The 19,470-nt window shown below is 43.1% G+C and overlaps 1 protein-coding gene across 4 annotated transcripts in view; it reads left to right on the top strand.

Annotated features, from left to right (window-relative positions):
• The window catches only part of myo6a (myosin VIa), a 118,862-nt gene that overhangs the window by 27,212 nt on the left and 72,180 nt on the right, over positions 1-19,470 (top strand). For all 4 annotated transcript variants that reach the window (XM_070986804.1, XM_070986803.1, XM_070986802.1 and 1 more), the window contains exons 7-11: positions 99-154; positions 240-337; positions 1,177-1,341; positions 5,701-5,781; positions 13,724-13,904. In XM_070986804.1, coding sequence (XP_070842905.1) covers positions 99-154; positions 240-337; positions 1,177-1,341; positions 5,701-5,781; positions 13,724-13,904 — 581 coding nt within the window. The remainder of the gene's footprint in view (positions 1-98; positions 155-239; positions 338-1,176; positions 1,342-5,700; positions 5,782-13,723; positions 13,905-19,470) is intronic.

Here is a 19,470-nt window from a genome sequence, read left to right as displayed (position 1 = left end):
GTCTGGGTCTCAGCTCTAAGGCACATTCATCTTGAGAGGAAACACACATGATGAAGATGATTTTAAGCTTCACCCGGACTGTCTGTGTCCCCCGACAGATACTTGACGACCTCGTACGGAACAGGCCAGGACATCGACGAGCGAATCGTGGAGGGTAAGATTCACCTCTGCTCCTCAGTCGCTTCAAGTCAGCATTTCTCCTGTTTGTGACTCCGGTTTTCCCGTCTCTCGTCCCGCAGCGAATCCGCTGCTGGAGGCGTTTGGAAATGCGAAAACTGTCCGGAACAACAACAGCAGCCGCTTCGGAAAGTTCGTGGAAATCCACTTCAACGAGAAGGTGCGCTGCAGAAGGTTATCAGAGGGGAATAAAACAGAGCTGCGCAACAAAAAAAACAAAGTTATGAATTAAATATGATGCCTAACAGCTATGGTTATTTAGCATAAACAGTTTATATTGATCTCCAGCGATGGTTATTTATGAGCGTCTCTGCATTCATGAATAAACACAATATTCCCTGTATCATCTCAGATGCTGACACAGCAAAACGAAAGCGCTCGAGTCGAGTTTCTCTTTTGTCTCTGCACCTGTTGCAGCTGCAGACCTGCAAATATTGTTGCTTATATTGTTGTTGTTTTTGTTTGTATTATTCCTGATTTACTGCTTTATTAACTGTTTCCTCCATGTAAACTGATACAAAACCTGATATTTCTGCTGTTTTACTGACATGTTCTTCAAAAGTATGTCATTCATTATAATGATAAAGAGGATGTGAGATCAGCATGTCCCGACAGCCCGAAGTACATTTACTCAAGTAGTGTACTTCAGTACAAGTTAGAGGTACTTGTACTTTACTTGAGTGTTTCCATTTTATGAGATTTAGTTACTTTTCAGATTACAGCTTTTCCTTCCCTTCCTGTCCAGTGAAAACCACGTACCTCCGGATGTGATGCATGTAGATTAAACAAACATTTTACTGCGCTATCAATACTTTAACTTTTAATACTACTGAGGTGCATTTCGCTCATAGTACTTGCATACTTTTCCAAAGGTAGGGTTTCAAAGCAGGACTTTTACTTGTAGTGGAATATTTTCTCTGTTGCTTCAGTGGAGGACCTGAAAGCTTCTTCCTCCTCTGGATGTTAAAATGTGTTTCCTGTCTGTGTTTGCGTTGCCAGAATGCCGTCGTGGGCGGCTTTGTGTCGCACTACCTGCTGGAGAAGTCGAGGATCTGCACACAAGGCCCCGAGGAGAGAAACTACCACATCTTCTACCGACTGTGCGCCGGAGCCACCGAGGACATCAGGCAGAAGTTCCACCTCAGCTCCCCGGACACATTCAGGGTACGAACACATCACCGTTTCTGTCGTCACAGGTTGTCCAGAAAGTATGAAAAACACATCAGTGAGCCTCACTGTCGCACTGGCTGACATGTTCCTTCATTATGAATTATTCACACACCGTCCTGCTGCCACAAACACTCACTGGAGCACCAAACATGGATTAATCCTCCGCTGGAAATAGTCCCCTGCAGATTCACTTTTTCCTCCTGTTTGATAAAAGCTACAGCGAGCTTCTTGTTGAAGCTTTTTAAAACAATTTAAAGTAGGAACCAAGAGCCACGGACAGAGGGGGAATTCTTTGAGGGACGTACGACCGCTGCTGGCTTTAATGGGATTTGCTGACGGTCAGGAAAATATTGATTATGGCCCAATTGTGCTGTTTCAGAAAGCAGTGTTGTGCTGTTTTTTGTGTCCCTGCAGCTTCTGTTTCTGCCTGCCAGTAGTTTAAACCAGCAGCCTGCATGCAGCACAATGCACTTTCAGCAATTACAGGCATGAATTATTCATTTGGTGGTGCAAACGATGTGCAATGCTAATTGCACAATACAGATACTAATACTGATTCATGTGCATGTGTTATTATGTAAAAATGTACCCCTGACACCATGTTTTGAAGACGAGAGCAGTTAGCATCCAGCAGCTTCTCTTGTTAACAGCTGCACACCTCTCACAGCAAACAGATCTGCTTTCACTGAGCGATGTGTAACAGCGCGCAGGCGGACAGGAGTGTGAAGCGCTGATTCCACCTGCGAGCGTGAATAACAGCCGTGAGATGTTTAATTTAAGAGAGGTTTGAGAGAAACATAGTCAGCGAAGGATTTTTCTGTGTGTTTTCATCCGATTGATGGAGGACAGATGCTCTACAACATCTGGACGAGGCAAGAAGAGATGCGCCGTCACAAAGATCGTCTGGCTTGTTGTGTTGTTTTAGCAACGTTTCAAGCCTGAAAGCTGAACATGTTGCTGCCAGTGGCTGATTTTCTACACTGAGATTATTTTGATAATCAAAAGTGATGCACAGCATAGCATCTTTTGACTGTTTTATAGGGTAAAACCCACTATCTTGCAAGTTTTTTTAAAAAATTAAACCAGCTTTTTTAGCATGAAAGCTTGTTCTCCCAAATTCCTGTGGAGGTCCAACAGTTGGTATCCATGATTTCTGACACGGACCGCTGGAAAAGCTGCCAGGAGGATTTCTGAACACCTCTGAATCACTGTGATTGTTCTTTACACACACTCCAACATTCAAAGTAAAGCAACATGCTCACATTCTGGCCACTTCCTGCTCACACACTGTGTCTCTGATGGACACCAGAGGGCAGCACTGAGCCATCACTGAGCCCAGCTGTGTGAGCTCTTCATTAAAGCTGCAGCCCATCTGCCTGCTGAACTCGCTCTGTACCGTGTAGGATCAAACGACCGTGTTCACCATCAGGTTCGTCTCCCATTAAACGTAAACTGTTCACCTCCAGTCATAAACAGAAATGTGCAGTAATGGCTGCAGTAAAAATGGATAACGCACAGATAACGGCTGGTACATTTCTGCTGTTGCTCAGATGAAAGAGCGGTATTGATCTTTGGCCGACTCGCCTGTCACAGCTCTTGAATTTAATTTGTTGAGATGCTCTGAGTAAACAGCAACTTTGTCTTCTGACAGCAAAAACACTGTAAATCCTTTACTAGATAATGTTACATTGATGTGAAGGTGGAGGGAGATCGAGGGGGAGCGCAGACATGAAAGCGTGCGTGTATCAATATGAAAGGAAAAAGTGAAATTAAATATCAAACACAAAAACAAAACAAATCCAGACACCAGATGGTTCAGAGTACGAAGAGGCCCAGAAGACAACAACTCATAAATCATAATGTGACAAAATTTACATCACAATGAATGAGTTTTGATTAGTAGTTTGACATTTTCACCATGGTGCGTTCAGGGTCCTGTAGCTGTCAGGTGACGTGCTGTTTTCACAAGAGTGAAGATGTAACAGCCAAAATGGTTGGAATAATAACAATAATAATGATAGTAAACTTTATTTTTATAGCACCTTTCATGTAAGAAATGCAGCTCAAAGCGCTCTACAACAAAGAAATTACCTGCACCCGGTGAGTCACACAAAAAAGACTGAAGGAACATAAAGACAGGGATAGAAAATTAATGTAAAATAAGATGGAGAATAAATTAACTTGATAATACAGTAAAAATAAGGATGAATATAAAGACGGTGCACAACATAAGATGGAGAATAAAACCGCTGAATAGTAACAATAAAATAAAGTCTAAAATAGAGCACGTAGAAGGCATAAAATCATGTAAAATACGACATTTTTACGTAGAGCCAAGTAGAAATAAAGGGTTGTCTCTAATAGAAGCCTGCTTCAAATAAAACCCTGTTAGCTGTAAGGTAAATAAGCAGCCCGGTTGATGTTTGAGGATACAGTGTGATGTTCAATCACTCTGCCATCAGCCTCTAAATACACTGATTACTGAAAACTGAAGAAAAGTCAGAGGAGGGGGAAAGAGGGCTAAAGTCAGACCCCGAACAGGCTTCATCTCTGCTCACCTGGTCCTCTCAGAAAAGAGCTGAGTCATACTGGCCTCCTCTGTTGCTGGAGGAGGAAAAAAAACAACATTTTTTGAGAACACTTTCTTTTTCACAGCGTCATCCCTTTATAGGCAGCGTCTCAGCTCAACAGTCTGTTCTCACCTGCGTCATTCTCAGCTCTTAAAGTGCCGACGCTCGCTCTGTGGTCTCCGTCAGCGTCCCCCTGCAACTTATTACACCGCCTGCAATCACTTCAGTGGCTTCTAATGGCTTCATATATCTACAGTTTCCCCTGCTGGTGGGGAAAGTAAAAAAAAATCACTGAGTTCTCTCATAATAGCGGTCGAGGATCGAGCTGAGCGGCCGTGATGAGCTCCTTAACTTTTGTTTGTGTGCCAGAGGGAGGGATGAGGTGCGTTCAGGTCCCGGCAAGTTTGTGAACGTCTTTGGTGTAAAGTGATTCGCTGTGTGCGGATAAGACCTGAGAGAGCGCAAACACCCGGAGAGGTGAGAGGTGTGTGGAGCGCTTTGTGTATCTGCAGGAAGCACGAAAGGAGGGAACGAGTGTGCAAAAGAAGGAAACTAATGGATGAAGGAAGGAAGGAAGGATAGAGGAAGCTGTGAAGGAGAAGAGAAAGGAAACACAGAAGAAGAATGTAAAGACAAATGAGTAAAGAAAGAAGATAAGAAAGCAGGACATAACTAGATAAATAAGGAAGATAGCAGGTGAGAAGGAAGGAAAGAAAAGGAAGAGGGGTAAAAGATAAGGATGGAGGGAAAGGAGGAAGTGTGGATGGATGAAAGGGATCACTGTGACAGTAGAGGTGGTAGTGAATGCAGCGGAGCTAAAAGTGGAATATTTCTCTGTGCTGGAGTGAACGGTGACTGTGCGGCTCAGCGGCCTGCAGGGCGACGCCGGCCTGCTCTGCACCTGCTCTGCACTGAGCAAGCACCAAACAAGAGGGGCAAAATGGAGGCTGCTCCATCTGCAACCTGTTGAAGATGGAGGGCCGAGCGAGGCTCGAGGCTTCTCCCGTCATCACAGTTTTTGTTCATGTCCACCTGCTCCACCTGAGGGACTTGCCTCTCCAAACGAGATGAACCACGGCTCGAATCTCCCGTCCAAACACGCCTGGGACGTCCGCGTCGTCGTTACCTCGACTCTCTGCACACAGCCGGGGAGGCCAGCTGGTGGAAAGCCGATGTGGAATGTGGAATCAGTTACGCGGGGCTAACCCGGCGGGATTGTTCATTGTGCAAAGGCAAACGTGATTATTGAGATGCATTCGGAACAATTGACACCAGAAGCCGAGAGACTCTTCCTTTGAAGGACGCGCACACGTACAAGAAAAGCAAAGATGTGACGGCTGTCCGTCCAACAAACTTTGACGTCTAACGCCGCAAACGTTCTCATGCTGCGTTCATGTAGACGGCAGAAGGACAAAGAAACAAAAGAACCCAACGGGGCGGCAGCACGGAAAGACGAAACGCGTGAACATATGTTGATTTTTATGTTACTATTTGCAGCTTTCTCTTCATATCTTATCACAAAATGTTAAATTCCCATCGCCCATTTAACATCACCTCTAGATGCCACTATAATTTACACATGTGGATGGAAGTCAGCTGAAGTCTCTGTCATAATTAATCAAATGTATCTGCTTTATGTTCCGTCTTGTTCCTCTTGTTTGTATTTCACACTGTTATTCATGAAGTGCTCCTTAAATGAGGTTTACATTTTCGGATGAATTAAGTGAAGTTCAGTGGGAATCGATGCTTCCTGCTCATGTTTCTCTCTTCCTGTGTGTTGCAGTACCTGAACAGAGGATGCACTCGCTTCTTCGCTTCCAAAGACACGGACAAACACATCCTGCAGAACCGCAAGAGCCCAGAGGTACAGTACGCTCCGGCCGACGCTGATCAGCCATTTCATTTTATATTCCTCTGTATTGTTCCGCTCAGCGCTGTCCAGGTCGAGGTTTGTGGAGCCAATCCAAGTTTTTTCTGTTATTCGTGCAAGGCGGTAAACAGGCATGTGGAAGAGACAGAAGTTAATTTAATGATTAGCTTATGTGTTTTAATGACTTGATAAGAAAACTTCATGTCACAGAATGAAGAAAAATGCCCGTCAAACCTTTCTGGAGCCCAAAGTTTACAGTTAGTACCGCAGAGGACAGCAGAGACGTGTCCAGCCTCTGACGTCTCTGTTGTTTCACTGCAGAGCTTCAGCAGTGAGGCTCCGTTACTGAGATCATCGAGCAGAATACTAATAAAAGCCACCTGTTCAAAGATGCACCACCCTCACAGAGCGCTCGTGGATGACTGAATGTGCTCGGAAACAGTTCAGATATTCAGAATTTGGAAGTAAAGCAGCAGCAAAGAGCCTCAAATGAGATGAGATAAATCTGAGAATGAGAGAGTTGGTTCAGAGGAAGACGTTTCCCTCTGATTATGTGGAATAAACGACCTCGTGTGATCAGTTTCTTCCTCTTTGCTCACCATCAATCGCTCCCTCTGACTTTGTTTTGTAAGAGCAGTTTTGTCCAGTAGTGGAAGAAGTACTCCTGTCTTTAAGTAATACCACAGTTTTAAAAAGTACTTAGTTAATTTCTGCAGAATGTACTTAAAGCGGAGAAATTAAGTCGTTACAGCCAGCAAACGGCAAAAACAGTGGCACAGAAGAGTCGAGATAAATAGAATTTAAAACATCTGTAAGTATATGAACATGTACAGATTATAAAAGTACAAATTTCCATAAAAAAATACTACTGCCAATAAAACTACCAGTGTCATATGTTTAAAATGTTCTTGAGAAATGTTGTTGCATAAAAGAGTGTATGTATATGTACAATAAGTACAGTTTCTAAAAAATACTGTCTCCAATATCAGTAATAAATACAACATAAAATACACAACAAATTACAAATTGCACCAGATGTAATGGATAAAGCGAGCATGTATTAGCAAAGATGAAAGTATTAAATGAGCTCTGTCAGCGTTACAGTAACATGCAGGCAGCGTTCAATATCATTTTATCATTTACTGTGTAACAGTGCGCTTCATTTTATAGGGTCACTGCAGGTGTCACATAAATTAAGTGAAGTAAAAATTATAATATTTACCTTATAAAGGAGCATAAAACTCAAATAAAACCTGAATTGAGTAGATTTCCTTCACGGCGTTGCAGGTGTGGAGTTCAGTTGTCAGTTTCCTTCAGTTCGTGAACTCTGAAGTGTTTTTATTTCCCTCCAGTGAGGGTTTTTATTGTATTAGTGCTACACAGCAGCTGCGGAGCGCTCCTGTCCCCCGTGTTTCAGGCTCAGTCTTAATAAGCTCATGCAAACTAAGAGCAGAAAAAGTGGAACCTCTCATCGCCCTGTGGCTCGTAACAAAGGAAACTGTCATTCTGCAAACTCCATTAGCGCCTCCTTAATGCTGACTCAGCAGATTCAATTTTAGATCTGCTGCCTCCAGCTCCCGCTTTCTACCCAGTGTTTCCCTCAGTGTGCGGGACAGTTTGCACCTTTGATTTACAGCCCGTCACCTCCTCTGCTGTCTCACTGCTCACTTTGTCTGTCCTTCGTCCCTCACATCCTCGTGCTGTTCGCTCAGTATCTCCTCTCGTTTCCTCGTCAGGTGTGATTCTGTTTTTTGGTTTCTCTGTAATCCTCTGATACGACTTCTTATTGCAACAGAGAATTATTTTCTCTCTCAAAAGTCAATTCTGAGGTGAAACGGATTGTTTCTTCTTCATGTACCTTTAGCCAGAGATGAACAAGAACATACTATACATCTAGAGACTTGCTACTGCCCCCTAGAGGCTGCAGTGTTCATTACAGCCAATATCACAACACTAATCATTTAGTGAGTCCTTGAGCTTCACCAGTGTTGGAGCTAAAAATGGCAGAGGAAAGGTCACGGCTGAGTGGCAGAGGAAAGGTCACGGCTGATGAAGATGAACATGTTAATTAATCTTATATGCAAGATTGTGCTTAGGCAAAAGTTCCACTAGCGCCAGTCACACAGTGATGTAGTTTATATATAAAAGTTGCTAACTAGAGTTCAGCTGATGCTCGATTTTAGGGGCCAATATTCAGGAGGGAAAAATTCTGATGAAGTTTAACAATTTCAAATAAACTTCGTTGTCCAAAGTGACGTCAGTGCACTGAAAATTAAATTTCGCTGGAAATTTCATACTAATACATTAAAATAATAAACTTTTTCTGCATTATGTTCTTGTAAATACAACACTATAAACGATGCATCTGCGATAGGACAATATCAGCCAATAAAATCGACCTACCGATTTCTCTGTTGGGCTCTGTTGCTAACATTAGCTAACGTTAGCTAACCACAAGCAGCTCCGCAGTTGGATTCACTGCAGGAATTGTTTTTAAGAGCTGTTGCACGTGACTTTGGTTTGTGGTTGTGATGAAGGATTCTTCTTGCTCGCGGTTTGTTTTCATAAGAACTTGTTTGCAGAAACTTGTTGGAGTGTTTGTGTGCATTTCTGAGGGCTCGCTCCTTTAAAGACATGAACCTCACCACCAAATTATCTCAACAACAAAGAGCCTCTCAGATATTTTATTGGTGTTGTTATGTTTTGTAGGCTGGAATCCCTCGCTGCAAAGCAGCCGTATGCTTATATAATCTAATAATTTTCAGAATAAGGTTAGGAGCTTTTATTCAAACAGCAAACATTTTAATTAGCAGCCTGGCTGAGAGCCACAGCACAGCACAAAGGCAGCTAATAAGAAAAGCTCGTCACATGAAATGAGCTCCTTCCTTTGCCTTCAGCCTTTGATTAATTATGCACAAGTATTCCATTACTGCCCATGTATATGGCATTCCCCGCAGTACAGCATTATTAATTATTATAGCCATTAAGAGGGACACGGACAAGAGATTGGTGCTCTGCTGTCCCTGCTGAAGATGGAGGATAAATGGGAGAATATTCCACTGAGACTCATTAAACCAGCCATATAGCTTCATAATTAAGTTCATCACTTTCTCTGAAAAATGTAACTCTGCAAGTCTTTGCATTTTGTGCGCATAACCATTCATTCAGCGTTCATGACTATTCAGTATATTTCCACGAAGGAACGATATTGGCTGTAACTGCAGGGTTTCTTCCTGAACTCCTGTTCTGGTGTCTCCAATATGAACAAAACTGCACCTTTGTCTTTGTTTTTCTTCATTTAAATGAAAAATACGTCAATATACAAGACACAGGCAATGATAGAGATGCAGAGTACAAACACCGCACATAAACAGACAGAAACATGAGTAATTCTGAAGTATTGATGTAATGTAAAGCCGCATAATGCAACATAACACTGATGGAAATGCAACATAATGCAATTTAACACAAAGTAAAACATGTTTTTCACCACACAGATGGTAACGTAATGAGGCCTAACGTAAAATAACCCAATGCAGTGTAATTTAACCTAATGTAACCTGATTTGTCATCAGCACAATTCTCGACGTGATGAAACATGAAACGTTTGTTCACTTCGTCTCTTGGTTCCTGTTTGTGTGACGCCAATTCCAAAAGCAGTTGTGACTCTTTGTAAAACACAAATAAAACAGACTGTGATCACTTCTTCTTTTTGACATAAACTCAACTGAAAACAGCACAAAGACAATATATTTAATGTTTGACCTCATCAGCTTGATTTCTGTAAATATCTGCTTATTCTGAATCTGATGCAGCGACACGTTTCACAGGCTGTGAAAGACGTGGAACGCTCCAAAAACACCTGTTTGGAGCGTTCCACAGGTGAACAGGTTCATTGGTAACAGGTGAAAGGGTCATGATGGATGCAGTGAGGTTCACCACTTTGTGAAAAACTTAGGACAAACTGTCCATCAGCTTAGGAGCGTTTCTCAATGCACAACTGCAAGACATTTAGGGATTTCACCGTCTACAATCCATAATCATTAAAAAGATGAAGAGAATCTGGAGAAATATCTGCACGTTGGGGCTGAAAATCAACACTTAATGACCGCGACCTTTGATCCTCAAGGCAGCACGGCATTAAAAACCAACATCATTACTCTGTGTGCTCGGAAACACAGCTCGTCGCTACTTCTACAAATGCAAGTTAAGACTGCCATGCAAAGCCAAAGCCAGATATCAGCACATCCAGAGAAGCCTCCATCTCCTCTGGACCCGAGCTCATCTGAGATGGACCGACGCAAAGTGGACACGTGTGCTGAGGTCTGATGAGTCCATCCAGACTGTTAGCACATCTGTGGAGGCGCCGTTAGTGCTGAAATGTACATGCAGGTTCTGCAGCGATATCGTTTCAGAAATGTGTTGCAGGCATCAAATTCAGAACGAACCGTGCTCTTTGTCTTGCTTAGCACCCCAACTTTTTTGCAGCCGCGGTTGTTTCTGAAAACACTTTCAGTTTTTCATCCTGCTCGCGATGAAAATGTTGTTTCTCGTCGTGTTACAGCTCCACCAGCAGCTGCAGCTTCTCGCCAGACTCGAGCAGCAAACAGCAAACCTTCAAACAAAAAAGCAGAAATATGCTTTTAATTGAGGTCGTAACTATAAAGTTAAGGAGCAGACTTCACCCTGATGGTTCAGGAGATTGAAATGGGAGCTTGAGATGGGTTTAGTGGCCTCTCCACAGGCCAGTTAGCTCTGAGTGTGGTGATGTAGTGCAGATATAAAGTGTACAGCCACGTGTCTGTTCAGCACATTTTACTTTCCTCACTTTCTTTTCTAGAAACTGGAGCTCAAACTTCTCAGATGAGTTAAATAACCGGCCTGCTTTATTACCTTAAAGTCACTTTTAAAGTCCTCAAATCGGCCTCTTTACTAAACCTGTCTGCTCTCTCTCTGCTGCTGCTCTTCTCTACACTCATTACAGGAAAGTAGACTCATTTTAGATAAACCAGACTCCCCTTATACTAACTTCTCACAGTGACCTGCAGAGATAAATGAGCTGAGAACATCCTGCGTGATCAGTGCACAGATCTGTCTTCCACTCCCTCGTATTAAATGAATTAAATTCGAATGATATACGCGCACACGCCTTCCGACGGCAAACAGATCAGATATTTGTCTCCAGAATAAACTCGTGTAATGACCTTTTTTTAGGAGCAGGAACAACGAGCCGGGGGAAGAGATGATAGAAAATTTAAATTCATTAAGATAGGTGAAATTGAAGGAAGGCAACAAATAAGAAATAACCGTAATGAAGCAAGCAGCAAATTGATCCCACATCCCTTGTTTTAATCACTGCGGGCCTGCGTGACGCAGCTGCCGGATAGTGTTTGAGTGTTTGCATCGAGGACGCACACAAAGAGGCGAGATATGAGGACGAGTTTCGTCCGGGGAGACGGCCTCAGGAAAGTTTTGTGAAGTCCTTTTTCTTTATTTCAGTGCTTTAGAAAACGAGCCCGCTGAGACTCGGGCGAAATAACATTTGCAAACAATCCTCAGCCTTGTGCCTTCACTTGGCTCTCACCAGGAAGGACGAGTGGGCGCCAGGATGGCTCCGATAGTATCCGATAAGATCTGGGATCACAGAGAAGTACTCTGCGTTCGCTTTAAAGCAGCCACAAATTCAGGTGAGATAAGATTAGAAAACAAATATGTGGACTGGAGGAGGATTAAAGGTGGAGTCGTACCCTCCCACCTGGTGCTTCAGGGTGAATAAAACAAATGCACAGAGGGATTATTTGCACGTGTGTCAGACCAGGTGTAGCGGCAGGTGCTCTTTGCTGTAACCACTGCTAAACGATGTGCTGTGTGTCTCCTCACTGCCCCGTGTCGTGTCTCACAGGAGGACCAGGTGACTTGAAAAGCTTCTCTTTTACATCTTGACATCGATGTGAATGTTTGGACTCTCTGGGTTCACATCTTCTCTGAGTGTCTGGGGGTTAATGCATGCTGGATTTGACCTTCTTTTACCTCTCGAGTGCTTTGTGTTGCTTCCTACTTTGCTCTGCTGCGTAGAAGCTGGAGCGTTTCAGTAGAATGGAAATCTCTTCCGATTGCTTTTGTGTGTCTCAGAATGTCACAGTGCAGAGTTCAGGACGCCTCCCGCAGCTGTTTGTGTCCACTTCCTGTTTTTTTTATAACCCAGCTAAGAAATTAAAGTCTCCTCATGTATCGATGGTTACATGTTATGTTCAAGGAAATGGTCTCATCACAGGACGCAGTGTTTATTAGCTGAAATCCAGTTTATTGGTGGCTCTGCATTATTGACCAGCAGCCTCATCAGATCAATACGTTTACAGCAGAGAAAGCAGTTGTTTTTCATTTGTAAAGATTGATTTTTTTTCTTTTTGCTCATCACCAGCCCCTCCGAGGTCCCTGAGATCTAAGACCCACCAGGTTTTGGTGGCGATTCGAGCTGGGATGACAGTTTTTTCTTTCATAATAATCGTGCTGACGCCTCATTACTCGACAGCCAAATATCCTCTGATAAACTTGTAAGAACAACAATCAAAACACAAAACATCAAACTTTCCTCATTGAAGCACAATTTTTCATAAGCAACGAGCTACAATGTTGCAATATTAAAGCTGCACTGCTACATTTTGGCCTGTAGGAGGCAGAAAAACACGGGAACAAGCTCACAATAAATATTGATTTATGCAGGTTTAAGAAACTTGAAGGAGTTAGTGGATCTACACCAAAAGTGATTCAACTTTAGACAACAAACCAACAGAAACATCACCTCCTTGGCTGAAGTGGCGACGCAGAAACCTGCGCGATGTTCTTTGACATGATTCACCTTCTGTGGACATGAGCGTCAGTCCAGACTGCTCTGTTAAAGCTGTCTTTGCTGGCTGTCCTCACTAACCCATAAACCCATAAAATCCTTGTTAAATAACACAGAACGCATTTTTTTCTTTACAGATGTCCAGGTGTCTTTGTGCACTTTGAAAGGCATTTTTCTTACCTGACCAAAACATAATGCTCCAAGAAGTCGTTCATGTGCCTTCGATGTGGACGTGAATAACATCTGTGTCTTCCGGTGGTTGTTGGATGCCTCGGAGCTTTGGTTTGCAGCCGTTGTTACCTTCCTGGCGTTGATTTATTCGACTTTATGGGCCTCAGTGAAAATGCTAAATGAAATCCAATGAGAACCTGATTAATAGTGGAACCATGTGAGCAGTAGAATTCATTTTCCACTTAATTTTCCCACAGGGGACACGCAGTGGTTGGCATCTAGTTTAGCCTGCAGTTACCGTCAGACTGTGACATTCTTGAGTGGGTTATTGTGGTGTGTGTGTGTTTCCTACTTCTTTATCTCTGCCTTCTCTCTGCCGCACATTGAGATATTTCATGCACTGCTTACGCTGCTTTTTAGACTTCTTCTGTACAGTTTATTGAAGGAATCGGGGAGATGTATGTGCTCAGTACTTGTTGTTGTCAAAGTGAAGCCAAAGAGCGCTTCATCTGGCAGCTGGAAAATGAAATGCAATGATTCTCAGGGATGATTGGAAGCTTAAGGTCGCTCTGATTTTCAAAAGGTTGCTTTGACAAAGCCACACTTTTGCTTTAAAATAACATGTTTTTCATTGACCTGAATGCCACAGCACAGGAAGCACACAAAGAGGAGAACTTGTGGAGAGGCAGCTAAATTGTTCGGAGGGACAAATGAAAGGAAGGTCAATTGGTAGAAGGTGAAGAAAAAGTGAGGATAAAAGTGACGTTGGCAGTAAGTTGAAAGGCCAGAGTGAATGCAAATGGATGCAAGAGAACGAAGGGTAAATATTAGCAGGCAGAGCTCGTGTCAGAGGGACGAAGCTGAAAATGTAGCTGCTGTAATGATCGGTAACTGTCTGCGCTCTGTCTCGCCCCTCAGCACCTGAAGTCGGGCCCTCTGAAGGACCCGCTGCTGGACGACCACGGCGACTTCAACAGGATGTGCGTGGCCATGAAGAAGATCGGCCTGGACGACACGGAGAAGCTGGACCTGTTCAGGGTGGTGGCCGGCGTGCTGCACCTCGGCAACATCAACTTTGAGGAGGCTGGAAGCACATCAGGTGAGCTGCAGCGACACACCTGTGAAACTCATGCAGATCCCTGAAAAATCACACTTCCTGTCGGGGTTTGGTCTCAAGAAACGACCATGTTTGAGACTCGTTCAAAAACTGTGAGCAACAGCAACTACAGAGAGAGAACAACCTGCAGGTGGTGTCTTGTCCTTTCATCACGCTTACCTGAGGTGACAGAGACACATGTGCAGTGCGACCTGATGCAGCCGCTGAAGTGAGACACAGGAAACAGAAATACTGCAAAAAAATAATGACAACGCAACTAAACGAGATGAAATAACGTAACGTAGTCAACGAAAATGAAGAGACATTTCAGCAGAGCTTTTATTTCGTAAACCACATTTAGTCTCCTTTTTATTCGTCGACAATATTGCATTATATATTTAATTATAGTTATCGACACATGACCAGCATTAAGTTTGTGTTGAGGGCTGAGTTCTTCTACATCTGTTTACATGTCAAATCTCATTAGTATTGTCTGAACTCCTGAAAAGCGCGTTGTGTTACTGTGTCATTAGCTGTTAGCTGTGAGTTTTTAACTCAGTGATTTTGAGTTTTGACATGTTTGAAAATACATTGAACATAGTGAATGTAATGAAATGATTATTCTTGTGGCCCCAGTTGGGAGCAGCCTGGAGATATGTTAGATATATATTTTAAAATACCTCGTCATGACGGTGAACGGTTAAGGCCTAAATCTCATCGTATATTACTCCAATAATCAGTCAACATTAAGAATCGTCCCTCCTACGGTAGAAATCCCTCTCATTAGTCACCTTTGTCGTTCACGGTTAATGTAGCGGACGTTGTCCTCGCTGCCTCCGATGCAGAGATATATCTGACTTGTGCTGTGATGCAGAGAAGAAGACCTCAGATAACTGAGACATGAGCAGCAGGAAGTGAGGGGAACTGCTCTGTGTGACGTGCAGATAACAACAAAATGCAAAGTGCTCATTCTGACAAGGACACAGAACCTCAAAGGCGTCGTTAGAGGCTTCTGTTGGAGAATATTAAAGAGTTCAGAGGTGAAGATGTTACCGGCTGACGTGCTGTGACACGCTCGTCATCACGTTCATGCAACTGTTTTAATGACTCTGTGGAAATCTTGTGAATCTGTGACAGGAAACTGCCCCAAAATCTGTGATTTTACGGCTTTAAGGCGATGCTCAGAATTAGCTGTTTTCTACAACATCCAAAGATAAATTATACGAGCATCACATTTAATCCACACTGACTGCGACTGGTCCCTAAACCGGCAGGATGTCGGTTTACAGAAAGTCAGCAGCGAGCTAACGCTGAGTTCCCGTCCTCCCTGTAATCAGCCAGGGTGAATTAAAGTGTACCACACACAGAATGTCATAAAAATAAGCTCTGAAGGTAAAAGGGAAGGTGACATTTGGAGTTGAATGTTTTCGTGTTCGGGGTGTTTTAATTCACAGAAAACACTGACTGATACCCGCGGGAGTGTGTTTATAAGCATGTAGCAGAGTACAAAATCGAGGTATCTGTACTGCACAGGAGTGCTTTTCCTCGTCTTAATTGACAGCAGACTGACCGACATTTCTCGCTAAATTTCTAGCTAAAAATGAGTTCTGCTAATTAATGCATGAGTTATAGTAATCCAGTGATACTAGTATATATTACAGTTAGAGTACATTTGTATAGTGTGATATGCTATATGCATTCATGGGGTGAGACCACGTCCATGTTTCATACAGTTTGGTACAGTAGTAGTACCTCAAGCCAAGGATCTGAATACTTCCTCCTTCACTGCCTTTACTTCCTGTATCACTTGGGCTCAGACCAGAGGCCACAGGTGTGACGGGGAGGATACTTCATCATCAGCCCTATCCGATGAGTTTTGAGACGGCGGCCTACAGCGGTCCGTGATTACATCAGAAGCCATCCATCTCGCCGGCTTCTCCACTCCCAAACGCCACCAGTTTGGTTCCTAAGAGGCAGGCGCCAGTTTGATCTCATCCCTCAAGACTCTGCGCTCTGATTGATCGCCGTAATATTCAGCCTCCGTCTCCCTTCCTCTCAGTTCAGCCTCATTGTGGTCAAAGACAGATGATCTTATGGTATGTGGCGTTGGTGTCAGGCGAGGGCGCCGCGTTTGTTTGTTTTTCATATGTAATTAAAACCCAAAGGAATCATGACAGCCAGCTTAGGGTTTGCGTCTCGTCAATTATTTTTCTTTCACCAAAGGGAAATTAATTACAAAAAGTCACAAAAATAATTATTCAGCTGATCTTTTCAGGTATTATATTCTCTACATTTCAAGTGGCACATTGCAGCACGGTTGTCTCAGATGCTCCTCCCCATCTCTCGCCTCATTATTCAGACTGAACCCTCCAGGGAGGCTCAGTTTCCATGAAAATCAACCCATCCTTTGAACTTCACCAGTGAAGTTCCTCAGCTCTCGGTCCCTCCCCGCCGTTTTCTCCCTCGGCAGGGAAGAAGAGGAAGCTCAGTGGGGCGCCTATTAAATAGACTGGTTCTCGCAGCGGGTGGCGATCGAGGCGCGTGTTTTACAGCAACTGAGAAGGCTGCGTTCAGTCAGAGGGGGTAATCATCCCGTTTTTGAGACGGTCTTGACTTACAGTTCGCGGTTTGGATAGAGTCTGTTGAGAGGCTGATTTTAGGGAGCTCTTAAACAATATTTATATGTATTTGGGGAGACCAGAGGAGTTTTCTAAGTTTGGAAGAACCTCTAGAAGTCAAACAAAGATGTGCCTGTTTAAATCTAATTATACTTGCAGACCTTTATAAATAGCAGCTTTCCCAGAATATTACAGACCTGATGGACTGACCTGTGGCAGAGAACCACCCAGTAGAAGATCAGAAACAGAAGATGGTAGATGGATATCCAGACAGCCCTCAATGTGGAACCCACAGAGGCGCTTCTAGAAATATCTAGAGCTCTGCGGTGGGCTGCAGGTCAAACGGATCACGTTTGAGCACTTGCTGTAGATTAAGGTTGTTTCCTAATGCTTCGTTGGTACTTTACATACGTTTTTGTTGTTGTTTGGCGATGAATGTTAGCTACTTTCAGCCGCCAGCCTGTTCGCTCTTATGTAGCAAAGTGTTCAAAGACGGTTGGACGAGCGACATCACGGTAATAAACACTGCGTTAAGAATAGTGCCTTTCACTGATTGGCCGGGGGAAGTGAAAACGTTATTTTCTGCATCAATAGTCAAAGTAGTTGAGATGAACCTTGCGTCACTGCGGTGCAACCTAACAGTGACGTAGCTTTAGTACTAAATGAATTAGTTTCAACATGTTCAAGTGAAACCAAGCAGGGGTTTAAGGGTCTTTCTGGAGGGTATCTGTCACCTGTGGCTGTCTGGCATTGGGATTGTTTTGTAACGGCAGGCTTTTCTGCTGGATAATTGGATTATCTTAAAACTTCAGGAAAGTTGCCTCTGCTGTCAACACTACAAGAAAACCCTCTGATATTTCCCTTAAATATGGCTGAAACAACTTTAAAGTTGAAAGTTTTTAAGTGCCAGTTTGTTTTTTTCAGTGTCAGTTATTGGGCGGCCAAAGTTTCACCGGCCTGGTTGTTTTTGTCAACTTGTTTAAGAACAGCATTGATTCATAGACACTTTTACAATTGCTTATGGAGGCAGATGTTGTTATTCCCTTTAATAAGTGTGGACTCATGCGTTGCACTATGAGACTGGAGATGTTATTGATGTTTCCCACACGTCCTCGTTCATTTATGGTCACTGCTGTTGACACAAATTTGCTTTGTGGTCAAATGCACAGTTATTAGACTTCATCCTGCACCATGTGCTTTTTGAGCAGCCCACCTCCCTTCATGTAGATGCTACGAGGTCATATTTATTAGGATTTACAGGACATAAAACTGAGAGTTTCCATGCAAACTTTCGTTAAGCGGCTAAATATTGTTTGAAAGCCAGATTTGGCCTATGAGCCGCATCTTGCTAACGGTATTATACATCACGACTTAGATCAGCCAATAAGCTGTTCAACTAACTTTGAGAATTGAAAGCAAAGACATCCTGTTTTTTATTGCTGCACCATGCATGATGTGGGGATCTCCAGAAGCTTTAGGATCAGCCTACAATGTAAAACTGAGTTCAGTGTGTTTGGGTGAAGCTTGTCTGCACAGTATGTGTGTGTGTGATGGTCGATATACTGATGGTTCTGGCAGGTTTGTAAAAAGTGTCACCCTGTTGAGAAATAAACTCTCCGTGCCCCCGAATCATGTCCTGAAAGTGTCATCTGGCTCAGCAGAATATTTTTTGACAGCTCTGTTCTTTTGCCAACATTATGAACAGATTAATTAGCAGCTTCATCTCCGTGTGCGATCTGTGCATTGCAGCATTTCGGATATTGTAGGAGTCCTACTGTCCGCTCAGCGAGCAGTACTCTGGATTGCTGGCTGTAGATGCAGAGGTCAAACCGATCTGAATATACTTGGCAAAGCTCATTGTCGGAGTCGTCTTCCCATTAATCACCGGACCTTCGGTGCTTGGGGGACAGATCTGACAGTCAGAGCTCAATTCTCCTCAGGTCTCAGCTTATTTCAAAATAAACAGAGAAATCTATCAGGACAAGTTTGGAGAGAATGAAGCTTAATTAACTAGGAATTAGTCCCTCAGTCTTTGGCTTTACTTTAATATGTACTTGTACTTGAATCCCCCTTCAGTCTGAGCATTGATTTGATATTAACTCACTTAGCTTTCAGGAGCTATCGATTGTTGGCATTGATCAGAGAAGTGCCTCCAAATGCTGTGGAGAGTTGCCACCGAACAGCACGTGGGTTTATAGGCTGCTCACCCGTTGATCTAAACATCCCAGATACACTCCTGTGGTTTATTAATACATGGTTGTCATTACCTGAATATGAGTTGGCCCAGATTTGGAATTAGACGGATTTGTTTAAGATGGTGTTGATGTGATTGGAGATTGCTCTTCAGGTTTTGACGTCTTTAGGAACCAATTTGCTTGCAGATGAGATCCACTGACATGGTTGGGAAGTCATAAAGTACCTTTATCTGTTTAACCAATATGGAAAATAATCATTAGTTGCAGCCCCTGAACCAGGGATCCAGACTATTTTCACCACTGCCCCAAAAACATGGAAACTTTCACAAAATGAATGGAAACTGTTCGAAAATCAAAATGTTTCTATACAAGAAGTAAAAGTATTAGCATTTGTATCCTGTACTCAGCGGCAGTACTTAAATACATTTATTTACTACGAACGTGTTGTGTTGTCACATTGAATTGCAGTTCACTGTTTGATGCTTCATGTTCCTCCGATAGAAAACTCTCAGTCCCGCTGTGTGTTTACTACCATTAGCTGTTAGCTCCTTTAACTGTAACTATTAGCTCTGTTAGCTTTTAGCTCCACTGGCTCTATTAGCACCATTAGTTTTTAGCTCTGGTCGCTCTATTAGCTCTGTTAACTGTAAGCTATTAGCTCCAGTAGCTATCAGCTCAATTTGCGCTGTTAAATGTAAGCAATTAGCTCCAATAGGTGTTAACATTGTTGGCTGTGTTAGCTCAATTAGCTGTTAG

The sequence above is a fragment of the Chaetodon trifascialis genome, chromosome 19, assembly GCF_039877785.1.
Source record: "Chaetodon trifascialis isolate fChaTrf1 chromosome 19, fChaTrf1.hap1, whole genome shotgun sequence".
Lineage (NCBI taxonomy): Eukaryota > Metazoa > Chordata > Actinopteri > Chaetodontiformes > Chaetodontidae > Chaetodon > Chaetodon trifascialis.
The sequence above is the reverse complement of the archived record's forward strand: the minus strand, read 5'-3'. Positions and strand labels throughout refer to the sequence as shown.